Source organism: Hyaena hyaena, unplaced genomic scaffold (genome assembly GCF_003009895.1).
Source record: "Hyaena hyaena isolate Hyena2069 unplaced genomic scaffold, ASM300989v1 scaffold_429, whole genome shotgun sequence".
NCBI classification, from domain to species: domain Eukaryota; kingdom Metazoa; phylum Chordata; class Mammalia; order Carnivora; family Hyaenidae; genus Hyaena; species Hyaena hyaena.
The window spans coordinates 642,584-654,369 of record NW_024081060.1 but is presented as its reverse complement, the minus strand read 5'-3'; the positions used below and the strand labels follow the sequence as shown (position 1 = coordinate 654,369).

General features: G+C 34.5%; 1 protein-coding gene across 1 annotated transcript in view; it reads left to right on the top strand.

The window, feature by feature from the left end:
- The first annotated feature begins 1,393 nt into the window (after window positions 1-1,393).
- F13B (coagulation factor XIII B chain) overlaps window positions 1,394-11,786 on the top strand; it is a 29,016-nt gene continuing 18,623 nt past the window's right edge. Inside the window, exons 1-5 of the mRNA XM_039252704.1 lie at window positions 1,394-1,457; window positions 4,683-4,883; window positions 6,152-6,337; window positions 8,246-8,422; window positions 9,145-9,321. Of these exons, the coding sequence (XP_039108635.1) occupies window positions 1,394-1,457; window positions 4,683-4,883; window positions 6,152-6,337; window positions 8,246-8,422; window positions 9,145-9,321 (805 nt within the window). The remainder of the gene's footprint in view (window positions 1,458-4,682; window positions 4,884-6,151; window positions 6,338-8,245; window positions 8,423-9,144; window positions 9,322-11,786) is intronic.

The following is an 11,786-nucleotide window of genomic DNA, read 5'->3' as shown; positions in this document are numbered from 1 at the left end:
ATGCCCATGAGCAGTAGAATGGATAGATCATTTGTGGCATTTTAACAGAACAGAATACTAAAAAGAGAAGGAACTATCTACTATAGCCCAAGATAGAGATGAATCTCATAAGTAAAATATTAAACAAAAGAAGCCAGACATAAAAGAGAAAAAAAAAAACAGGCAAAACTGATGTACACTGGTAAAAATCAAAACAGTATTTCAAAATAGTTACAAACAGAGAGGGAGTGAGGCAAACCACAAGAGACTCTTAAATACAGAGAACAAACTGAGGGTGGATGGGAGGGTGGGGGAGAGGGGAAAGTGGGTGATGGGCATTGAGGAGGACACTTGTTGGGATGCGCACTGGGTATTGTATGTAAGCAATGAATCACAGGTATCTACCCCCAAAACCAAGAGCACACTGTACACACTGTATGTTAGCCAATTTGGCAATAAATTATATTAAATCAATCAATCAATCAATAAAATATGTGATTTCTAAAAGAAAATAGCATTTCACATCGGGGTGGGCATATGCAGTGACTTCTGAGGTGCTGATACATTCTTTTTCTTATTTTGAAATGGGTTCAGTTGGTAAGAATTCATGTTCTGTGCTCTTACGGTTTTTGTACCTTTCCCTTAATATATTTTAATAAAAAGTTACATAAATTAAAATATTAACAGCTCTTATCTCACTGTATTATTTTATTGTTTAGATTAAAACCCATTAAAATGTAAACTCCATGAAGACAGTAATTTTAATCTTTTTTTTTCCACTGCTATATACCCAAGATTAGAACATGACTTGATACACAGTAGTCACACCAAACATTTTTTAATCAATGACGAGCACAGTGATCATTCCATCACCTGCCACAGAATACAAACACTCTAAACGTTAGATATAACTATAATATTATTATATCGTTGCTTGAGACACGAAGGTCATTTTTCTCTTCCAGCAGCACAACCTAGACAACACTGTATTTTTACCTCAGGTACCATTATCTCATGTTTCCAAGTTCATCTCTCCATTTGATCAATGGTGGTAAAGAAATCAATGGCCACAGGTGAACTTTACTCCATGGACCTACAATAGGGAATTGAAGTTGAAAATTTACCTTGTTTTTTGTGCAGTCGGAGTTAATTATTTATGCTGCTGCTATTGTTGCCCTTCTGGGTTATCATGTCCTTTTTGGACTCTGTCATAAAAAGTATTGTCAGTTAACATAGTTGTGTTATTTTAGCATTATTCCAAAAATATTTAAATGAAATATAAGTCTTGTTACAAAGAGACTTAGACAGATGTTGTAAATAATTAACTTTTTCTTCAGGCAAAGGATTGTGTACTTAATGAGGACTCCCTAGTGCATTAGAATTGTTAAAATCTTTACTGGGCACACCACTGAAGATGAGGTCGAAAGACTTGGCTTTCATGATTGTATTAATCATCTCAGGAGAACTCTATGCAGAAGGTAAATTTAATTTTTAATATTCTTTATTCTCTAAAAATTATAAAGGGAAATTCTAACATTCATTTAACTTGAAGTTTTAATATAGTCTTTCATTTTCATGTATCAATTTCATAAAAGCACAATTCTTATAAATATAATTTGTTGGAATATTTAGGCAGATTTATTTTTCCTTTGGGCATAACTAGCAAGTATTTTTATAGTAACAAACCTTAGGAAAACAAAACAAGACCAAAAGAATCCTGTTCTGTAGCGCTAGGTTTTAAGGCATAGGAGGTCCTCAAGGGACTTTCAGGCTAACAGTATCACCATTTAGAAGTCGTATGTTAATCTTAATTCTAACTTCATAATAGAATTGATTCCTAGCACTGCAAAGCTTGTACAAATTTAATTCTCTATTCATAAAGTGAGACCTTAGTGTGGGAGATTTGAAAAGAAAAAATAGCCATAAATCATCAAGACTTTTGACTCCTCACCCTTTGATTTTTATCCTAATTTATTTATTGGTTTAAATCTTTAAGTAGTGATTAGAAGGAAGACCATGTAACTGATTATGCAGACAATGATAATTTTGAGAGTGAAAGGGATCTCTATTAATAATTATGTGAGACAATGGGTGTAAATCAGCACTGTCCAGACAAGCCAATATCTGTGGACTCCCTAACTCTTAGAAGTCTTCATAGCCAGACTGCCCAGTGTGTGAATTAGCGAGAGTGAGGCAGGTAGTGTACAAGTGTGGGTTATTTAGGAATAGTTAATAGTGTTATTAAGCTGTAGGGATAAAACACCAGGCAGGTCATTAGGTGTCAGCAGAGTGAATATACAAAATAGGAAAGTACAGCAATAAGGCTTTTCTAAAATAAACACCTTAGGGAATTTGTTGAAATAAAATATCCTATAGATTATAATTGCCTTTTAGGTGAATAGTTTGCTACAAATTTTCTACCCCAAAAGGTCTGCTATTCAAACAATACAAGTGAAATAAATAGAATTCATCTTATTTGATATATTCAATTCTACAATAAAAGAATTGTTGTAAGAATTATTTCCTTTGGTTTTATTTTTCTGTCTAAATAGAGAAAAACCAGCTTATATAATTCTCTGTTTTGCATATCATGAAGACTTTGCATATTCTAGAAAATTTCCTAATTATTATATGGTCATAATCTTCTTTCACTGAAACAAAAAAACAAACAAACAAACAAAAAAGCTGCCTGAAGACAGGAACCATAATCTCATGGTCACCCGCATTGGAAACCTTAGGGGTAATAACTGAGTTAATGGTACTTCTCATTTCATAGCATGTAATCATCATTGGCCCATGAGAGGTGCCACTTTTGCTCTATTTATACATTTCCTCCCTTTATCCCTGACCCTGAACTCCATTTCCCCTAGCATCAAACTGGGAGCCACTGTAATGTGTTTGGTATATTCTTAAGTATGTAACCATCTTTCTGAACTATGTATGGTTTTGTGTTTGTGCTTAATACTCATATAAAAGTTTGCCATAGATTTTATCTCCTTACTGTCTTGTTTTACTTGCTATCATTTAAACATTTCCATGTTGCTCAACCTATTTTGTTGCTACTGCTGCATAGTGTTTCATATATTTTACTTATCCATCTTCCTAGTAATGGACACACAGTTACCTCTAATTTCCTTCTAACTACAAATAACTCAAATGAATGCTGTCATATAATCACCTTATTTCTTTGTTATTATTTCTCTCTGGCCCATATACATTCACATATGTGTTAATAATATTGTATTTTATTTTTGAAAGTTGCTAAGAGAGTAGATCTTAAAAGTGCTCATCACAAGGAAAAGAATTTGTACCTGTGTGGTGATGGATTATAGTGTATGCCAAAAACTAATTTGTATGCCAATTATATCTCAATAAAAATATTATGTAAGTACATATAATATTTACCTATGTGTGACAGGTTTCTTTCACTCAATAATATGTTTGTGAGAGTCACCACTCAGAATTCACCACTTGTGTTGCTATATACCATTTCATTGAATGCATAATCTAAAATATGTTTAACTTTTCTGCCACGAATGGGCATTTGGATTGTTTCCACTTTGAGGCTACATGAATAATGATGCTGTAAATATTCTTTAACATGTCTTTGGGTGCACAGATAAATATGATATTTCCTTCTTACATTTTGCGGTGTGTTACACTGATTGATTTTTGTATGTTGACCGATTCTTCCATTCCAGGAATAGAGCCTAGTTGCTCAAGGGTCCTTTTAATATGTTACTGAATCTGTTTGCTACTATTCTGCTAAGAATTTTTGTATCAATGTTCATAAGAGATAAATGCTTTTTAAATATGGTATGTACATATTCTGCTTTAATATTGCCAAAGATAGCTGAGTACTTTTTACTAGGTCTGTAACCATTTACATATCCTATTTTGTAAATCTCTTGCTCAAGTTTTTTATTTATTTTTTCACTGGTTGTCTTTTTTCTTTCTGAAAAAGAAAAGCCATTCACTTCAAATTTCTATAAGTTTGAATGTCATAAACATAAATTCATCTGTTCTAGAACTCTACTGTCCAATATGTGGCTACTAGCCAAATACAGTAACAATTTGGTTAGTCCAAATTGGGATGTGCTGTAAGTATAAATATACATTGGAGTTCAGACTTAGTAAGAGAAAAAGGAATGAAAAATAATTTTAATGTTTTAATGGGTCAAATAGGATCTATTATAAAAATTAACTTCAATTGTCCCATTTATTAATGTGACTACTAGAAATTTTTAAAATACATATGTGGCTTGCATTTTATTACAAAGTGCTGTTTTACAAAGTTAGGGAAAGCTTCCCTGAGGAAGTGGCCTGACCAATTTTCTTCTTACTGTTGGGTATTGGGGTGACAAGCAGATTAATTCTGATTGAAAAAAATTGTCACAAAAGTCCCTTAAAATTTTAGGTAATAAATATAAGTACTAGTTAAAGTGGCTGCAAACATTTTGAATTTAGAAATGTTGGGGTGCCTGTGTGACTCAGTCGGTTAAGCATCTGACTCTTGATTTTGGTTCAGGTCATGATCTCGTGGTGGGATGGAGCCCCGCACCTGAGTGTGGAGCCTGTTTAGGATTCTCTCTCTTCCTCTGTCCTCCCTCTAAAAAAAAAAAAAAATGTATTACCATTTGGTAACACGTTTCATAGTTTTAGGTATGTTTTTCAGTTTTTGTCTTGATATTTACTCATTTCAGAGAAACCCTGTGGTTTTCCCAGTGTGGAAAATGGAAGGATTGCCCAATATTACTATCCTTTTAGAAGTTATTACTTTCCAATGAGAATAAATGAAAAATTGTCATTTTCCTGCTTGGCTGGTTATACAACTGAAACTGGGAAACAAGAGGAGCGAATCACATGTACCCAAAAGGGCTGGTCTCCAGAACCACGATGCTTCAGTGAGTTGGTGGCCTGTATCCACAAAATATTTATAATATGCAAAGAGATTATTCTGTAAGGGTCAATAAAACCTGGCGGGTGGTGAAAACTCTTGGCAGATTAAGAACAAAATTACTGGTTCACTGTCTCCTTTACAAAATGAAGGCATATTTGGAAATTCTATAAATAATGTTTCTTATTAAAATACTATTGTCATTGTTTTCAGTAATAGCCTGTGAAGAGAACAAAGACAATTATTGAAATTGGTATTATCATATTGCATGAAACAGAGACAAATAAGTAACTTTAAGGAATGAGAAACTTATACAGATAATGTGTATAGGAAGCCAGAAAAGTGCTTGACACTGGCCTTAGGAGGAAGAAGATTGTTACTGTAGGGTTTTATCCTTTGAAAGACTCATCTCTCCTTTGTGTGCCAACTTCTCCCATAATATCCACTAAAAAATGTGTTTCTCAATTTTGAGTTCAAATTTAGGAAAAAGAATTCTGATGGATTTATATCATTATTTAATACCAGGCTACCCTATAGTCAAACTATTAACTGGCTTCCATCAGATCAGGTGACCTCAAACAAAGAATTCCTAACCTCTGTTTTGCAGAATAGAGGTTTTAGACGAATCTGTTTCACTTAGAAAGTAGGTATGTGTTTTTCTTACACAGTGTTAAAAAGTGTCAAACACAGTGGACTTTAAAATATTAGGAAGTAAATTCAACTGAAATTCCTTCTATTTGCCATTAATGACAGTTAGTTAGTGGAAGAGCTCTGTTATATTTTCTAAAAGTAGATGTGTTAGGTGTAGGACTGAAGTTAATAAATGCAAAGAATGTCAGTGTCAAGTTGAATCAATTTTTGAAGAAATTTGTAACAGAGCATGCAGGATATTTCCAAAATTAAATCAAATCAAGGAATTTTGGAGTGGAATTTGTTCTCCATCCTTCAAATTCCAAGAATAATAGGGGCATCTGAGTGGGTCAGTCAGTTTAACACAGATCGTATCTCACTGTTCCTGATATCGAGCCTCGTGTTGGGCTCTGTGCTTACAGCTCAGAGCCTAGAGCCTGCTTTGGATACTGTGTTTACCTCTCTCTCTCTGCCCCTCCCCTGATCACGCTCTGTCTATCTCTCTCTCAAAAATAAATAAACCTTAAATAATAATAATAATAATAAATAAATTCCAAGAATAATATTAAACTTTTGCCTTATTTTTACAACTAAGTAAAAGACAAGCTTAATTTCACCAAGTTAAACAATTGTTTTTCCCGGTAGAAAAATGCACTAAGCCCGAGCTGAGAAATGGTTACATCTCTGATGTAAAATTATGGTACAAAATTCAAGAGAACATGCGTTATAGTTGTAATTCAGGCTATAAAACTACTGGAGGGAATGATGAAGAAGTGATTCAATGTCTTGGTGATGGATGGTCTTCTCAACCTACCTGCAGAAAGGAACACGGTATGTGTTTAAGAATCATTTCCTAAAACTGAAGATAAGGGACTGTGAGGCTAGTACTTTCTTATATTGATAGGCATTTTTATTTAATAGAATTTATTTTTCATTATGTCTGCAAATGCAAGAAATTGATATTATATTGGTTTTCTTAAATGCTAGGTGTTTCCCTAACCCAGGGGTTCTCAACTCCCACAACACAACTACTGCAGTCGCTCCTACTTCATTTGTTTTAATATTAATAGACTTTATTTTTAAAGCAGTTTTAGATTTGCAGAAATATTGATCAGCTAGAACAGAGAGTTCCCATATACCCCTTCCCGCCCTTGGCTACATACAGTTTACCCTATTATTAACACATAGCATTTAGTGAAGCATATCTGTTGCATTCGATGAGCCAATACTAATACATTATTATTAACCCAATTCATACTTTACATTAGGGTTCATTCTTTGTGTTAGACATGCTATAGGTTTCGTCCCATGTATAATCACATGTATCCACCAGTAAGATGTCATACAGAAAACTTTCAGTGCCCCAAGAATCCCCTTCTACCTATTCATCCATTTTTCCTTCTCCCAAACAATTGGCAACCCTGATTTTTTTTTTATTGTGGCAACACACACACATAACATGAAATTTACCAATTTAACTGTTTTTAAGTGTACAATTCAGTAATTAAGTACATTCACAATGTTGTAATAACCATCACAATAACCAATAGCCATCACTATTTCCAAAACTTCTTCATCAAACCAAACAGAAACTCTGTACCTATTAATAGTCCCCCAAACCCCCCCACCATACCTCAATACCTGGTAACTTCTTTTTTATTTCTCTATTTCCTTATTTTAGAAACTTTATATAAGAGGAATTATGCAATACTGTCTTTTTGTGTCTGGCTTATTTCACTTAGCATGTATCAGAATTTAATTTCTTTTTATGACTAAATAGAATTATGTTGTATGAGTATATATGTCACATTTTGTTTGTTTGGACACATGGGTTGGTGACAATTCCTCTAAAAGTTAAACATGGAATTACTATATGCTCCAGTAATTTCACTTCTAGGTATGTACTCAAAGGAACTGAAAGCAGGGACTCAGACACTGTACACCAATGTTCTCAGCAGCAGTTTTTCACTCTAGTCAAAAGGTGGAAGTAGTTCCTACTTTATACTAATAAAGAAAAGAATGAAATGGAATAAAATGAAAAAACCTTAAACCTGTTTCTTACAACATATATAAATTACTATTTCTTTTATTAAAGAAGAATTGAAGATAATGCCCATGATTTTTATTGATAAACCAATATCAGATATGCTTAAAATCCAGTAATTTGAATAGACATTCTTTGTTAGTGTGTTAGGTGCTTAAACTGTGTGAGTTCTCAGATGACACACAATCAAAACACTGTTAGTGAACAAGCCTTTAGTTGAATTGTGGCCTTTTTTCAACTACACTAGACTAGAATTTTAAGAATAGAGGGGGCGCCAGGGTGGCTCCTTTGGTTAAACATCCAGCTCTTGGTTTTGGCTCAGGTCATGATCTCAGGGTTTGTGAGATCGAGTCCCACATGGGGCTCTGTGCTGGTGGCACAGAGCATGCTGAGGATTCTCTCTCTCTCTCTGCCCCTCCTGTGCTTGTGCAAATCTCTCTTTCTTTCTCAAAATAAATAAATATTTTTTTAAGAAAAAAGAATAGAAGACTGGTGCATTAAGACACAAAGTGTATCTTTAAAAAAAGGGAATAGAGAGCCAAAGGTAAACTGGCTATTTTTCAATTTTGCAAAAGATTGATTCTGCCAAATAGGCTTAAGATTCTGTGAAAATACATTTTGAGATTTCTTTTTAATATAATCGCTTTAGTGACAAAATTCACAAAATAAATAGTGTTGGTTTTTTTTTTTTTAAGAAGCATGTTTGGTTCCTGAATTACATCATGGAAATTACTCCACAACACAGAAAACATTCCAAGTGAAGGACAGACTACACTACGAATGTTCTACCGGCTACTATACAGCTGGAGGAAAGAAGGCAGAGGAAGTCGAATGCCGCACTTATGGATGGTCTCTCACACCAAAATGTACCAGTAGGTTCTCATTTTCAAGATGTTCTGGTCTCATTTAAAAATCTTCTCTTGGCGCGCCTGGGTGGCTCAGTCGGTTAAGCCTCTGACTTCGGCTCAGGTCATGATCTCGCAGTTTGTGAGTTTGAGCCCCGCATCAGGTTCTGTGCAGACAGCTCAGAGCCTGGAACCTGCTTCAGATTCTGTGTCTCCCTCTCTCTGCCCCTCCCCCACTCATGCTCTGTCTCTCTCTGTCTCAAAAATAAATAAACTATAAAAATAATTTTAAAAAACTCTTACATGGAAGTGTGTATAAATTGTTACATGAATTATGTTTCATTTTTCATACTTTTTTTTTTCTTGCCTCTGGTTTTAATTACATTGATCATAGGCTTTGATCAGTTAAAGCTCTCAGATAGCAGCAGGGTTTCACAAGTAGCAGAGCAGCTCCCTCGCTGAAATCTATTGAAAGTGAGCCCTCCACACAAGGAAAAAAATATATAATAAAAAAAATTAAAAAATGAAAATATAAAGCTTTCAAATAGCAGACTTCTTTTAGCTCAGATAATTACATTAATGTAAGCCTAATGATATTTCATAAATATAGGAATTGAGCTTTTATATGTATAACAAAATACAATAAATTTACTAATTTCTATTCCAGATATGGTATATAAATAGCAGATGAATTTTGTTCAACAGCAAAAATAACTTTTTTTGTGTTTTATTTGTTCTTTCATTTTTAGGATTAAAGTGCTCTTCTTTAAGATTAATAGAAAATGGTTATTTTCATCCTACAAAGCAAACTTATGAAGAAGGAGATGTAGTTCAGTTTTTCTGTCATGAAAATTATTATCTAAGTGGATCTGATTTAATTCAGTGCTATAACTTTGGTTGGTACCCAGAATCTCCTGTATGTGAAGGTAATTTTTAAAATTTCACACTGATACAAATAAAATATCATGTCTTAACCAGCTTTAAGTTTTATGAAAAAAATGTTTCTGATGATATCTAATTCTTGTCTGAGTACTATTTTTTAAGATAAATACGGCCTTTTAAATCAGTGCTAAATATTTTCACCAATATGTAATACGTTTAATTTAAAGAAATCTCAAATTTTGCATTAGTTTGTAGAGTGGATATAATGTTTAAAGTCTCTTATTACAAATTTAAAATATCTTGTAACAATGAATAAATTTCCTTTTTGGGAATTGCTGGATTCAATTATCCCAAGCTGGTAGCTTTGTGAGGGTTCTTTCTTATTTGGCTACATATTTGCTGATAGGAAAATCTGGTCTTCAAAATAGTGGGGGTAAAGAATAGAAAAATCAGCAGAATATTACCCAGAGTAAAAATGAAAACTATGGTTCTTTAGTAAGAGCTATCCTAAAATGTAATCTATATGGTAAGTTTCTATCACTGAATATGTTCAAACAGATAGTATGATCACCTCTTGGAAGACAACAATCCAATAGTCATTTAAATGTATCTACGATAAGATATGAAAGAGATCCTAGTCTAGCAAAGGGAACAGATTTGAAAAAGTAATTGTTGCAATGTGACAAATATAATAAACTCAGGTATAAAGTATTGGAACAAACATTGAAGATTTTGAGGTATGGGGTAGGATAGCATTTTTGGGGTGTTGGATACTATTTGAACTGAAAGCTAATAGAAGTTTGAGGATTGGGAGAGATGGGGAGAAGTAAAGGTCTTGAGAGCCTCTATTTTCTCTGTAATATAGAAAATAATGTCATTATTGACAGGCAAGATGAAGACAGGAAACTGGAATTTGGAAGAGGGGGTGAAGATTTGAAGCAGATGCTAGAGAGAGGGAAAGAGGGAAATGACCAGAGGTATGAGATGGGACTGAGCAGAAGGATCCTAATTCTTCAAATGCACCAAGTGATAACTTCAGTGTTTTTGTTTTTAATTTTCCAGTCCCTCTCAAGAGCCTTGGTCCTTTTAGTAGAGAGGAAGATTGTTAGCAAATTGCCTGTAGCACATTATTTCAGAAATAAATGGCAAACCTACATGATGCCTACTCCATGTCCTCCCATCCAAATTAGTCAGCGTGCCAGCAAGCCCTGTTATTTCTCCAGTAAATAGTCATAGATGTAGGGTAGGCAGTGCAATTGGCTGAATAATAATAAATTATATTCCAATCCCTGGAACCAGTGAATGTTACCTTACTTATAAAAAGGGACTTTGTGCATGTGATAAAGTTAAGGATCTTGAGGTAAGAATAATTTCTGAGATTATCCATATGGGCCCTAAGTGTAATCATGAGAGAGAGGCAGAGGGAAATTTGACTACAGAAGAGAAGTAGAGAAGTGACAATGGAAGTGAGAAGCTGGAGTAATAGGAGGAAAGGTCATGTGCCTAGGAGTGCACGTAGCCTACAGAAGTTTGAAAAGGCAAAAAAGCGGATTCTCCCCTAAAGCTTTCAGAAGGAATGCAGCTCTCCTGACATCTTGATTTTAGCCCAGTGAAACTGGTTCTGGGCTCTGCCTTCCAGAACTGTAAGAGAACAAATTTGTGCTATTTTAAACCACTTGTGAAAATTTGTCACAAAAGCAATAGGAAATTAATACAGTCTGCATTTTAGAAGAGTTTAGAACAGGAGATTTTAGGGGCACCTGGGTGGCTCAGTCTGTTGAGTGTCTGACTTTGGTTCAGGTCATGATCTCATGGTTCGTGGGTTCGAGCTCTGCGTTGGGCTCTGTGCTGACAGTTTGGAGCCTGGAGCCTGTTTCCAATTCTGTGTCTCCCTCTCTTTCTCTGACCCTCCCCTGCTCATGCTGTCTCTCTCTCTCTTTCAGAAATAAATAAAACATTAAAAAAATTTAGAACCGGAGGTTTTATTTAATTCATATAGACATGAGTACAAGAACAGATCTGGCAATTAATAGTTAATATACTTACTTCAGAAGTTTTAGTTTTTTATCTATAATATGAGAAAAATAATTTTCCCTGCTTAATAAAGTTATTTTAGGAATAAAGGAGATAATGCCATTTTAATTTACTTGTTTTTATAGTTTTCTATTGGTGCATAACACCACTATTACAAATGTAGCAGCTTAAAACAATACACTTGTATTATTTCACAATTTCTGTAGGTCAGGAGTCTGGGCATAGCTTATCTGACTCCTCTGCATCCCTGTCTAACAAAACTGCAAGTAAAGTGTCAGCTGGGGCTTCAGTCTCATCTGAAGCTTGACTGGGGAAGAATCTCCCTTCAAACTCAATATGGTTGTTGATGGCATTGAGTGCTTTTCATACTGCTGAACTAGGAGCCTCTATTTCTTCTTGGCTGCCGGCTGGAGGCAGCCTTCTGCTCCTTGCCTTGTTGCCTCCCCATTTGGAAGCCCACAACGTGGGAGGGTGC